At 39.7% G+C, this 1,289-nt stretch overlaps 1 protein-coding gene across 1 annotated transcript; it reads left to right on the forward strand.

The window, feature by feature from the left end:
* Positions 1-373: 373 nt before the first annotated feature.
* On the forward strand, positions 374-1,036 carry LOC147893804 (uncharacterized). Its single transcript, XM_087386363.1, has 2 exons — positions 374-484; positions 641-1,036. Exons 1-2 carry the CDS (start codon positions 374-376, stop codon positions 1,034-1,036), a joined length of 507 nt encoding a protein of 168 aa, XP_087242489.1.
* The last annotated feature ends 253 nt before the right edge of the window (positions 1,037-1,289 follow it).

Genomic DNA, 1,289 nt, shown 5'->3' on the forward strand with positions numbered 1-1,289 from the left:
TAGTGCATAGGATATATCAAGGTCTCGGCTATTAGTAAAGATAGCTGCATCTTCCACATCTTTGGCATTCACAAACCATGTCCTTTGACCCCATATATATCCCACATGATCATATGTTACTGCTTCATTAAGATGTAGATTGAGATTTTTGATTGATGTGAGTTCATCCTGATCACATCTTCAGCCTCGAGTTCTGAGTCTTCTTCATCTTTCTCTTCTTTTAACCGTTTTTCATCCACATGATCTTTCTCTACAGTCAAGATTCAAGATACCTTTGGATTTGCATGCCACTAGCACTTGCAATGTAAAGGTCAACAGTCAAGTTGCAGATGTTTTGAAGTTGGCTAAGTTGATAATATGGGATGAGGCACCAATGACGCATCGGTTTGCATTTGAAGCATTGGATCAAACATTGCAAGATATCATGTCAAACGATAAGCTCTTTGGTGGAAAGGTGGTATTGTTAGGAGGAGATTTTAGACAGGTATTGCTAGTGGTTCCAAAGGCGGGATGAGAGGAGATTGTTAATGCTACATTATGCCACTCAAAATTATGGAGATACATTAAGGTATTAAAGCTAACACAAAATATACGAGTTCTCCAAAATGGTGATAGTTCAACAGAGCATGAATTCATACAGTGGGTTTCGGACATTGGAAATGGGATAAACAGATGCATAAAAGAAGGTGATGTTATAATTCCATCGAAAATGCTTTTAGATACAAACTCCATGGAAGGCCTTATTCAATGGGTGTATCAAGGACTTGCAAGGGTTGTGGATTGTGCACCATATTTCCGAGACTGCGCTATTCTAGAACCTCGAAACCTTGAGGTTGATGCAATCAATAATACTGCACTGAGGGCAATGTCGAGGGATGAAAAAGAGTATCTAAGTGTAGATTCAATGATCAACTCTGGTGAAGATCCTTTCTATTATGCAATAGAGTATCTAAACAGCCTTGATCTTGGAGGTGGATACCCACCTTATCGATTGGTTCTGAAGATGAATGCTCCAATCATTAATCTGAATCCTTGACAAGGACTCTGCAATGGGACCCGATTGACATGCAAAGAATTCCACACGAAGGTGTTAGAAGCTGAAATTACGACTGGTGCTAATGCTGGAGATAGAGTGTTCATTCCAAGGATTACTTTCCTTCCCAGTAGCTTGAAACTTCCATTTGAAATGAGGAGGAGGCAATTTCTCGTTCAACTAGCATTTGCCATGACAATAAACAAATCACAAGGCCAAACGATGTCTATTCTTGGCTTATATCTGGCGACGCTAG

This window comes from Dipteris shenzhenensis, chromosome 15 (assembly GCF_047967505.1).
Source record: "Dipteris shenzhenensis isolate YYH24624 ecotype China chromosome 15, Dip_SZ_1.0, whole genome shotgun sequence".
Taxonomy (NCBI): Eukaryota; Viridiplantae; Streptophyta; class Polypodiopsida; order Gleicheniales; family Dipteridaceae; genus Dipteris; species Dipteris shenzhenensis.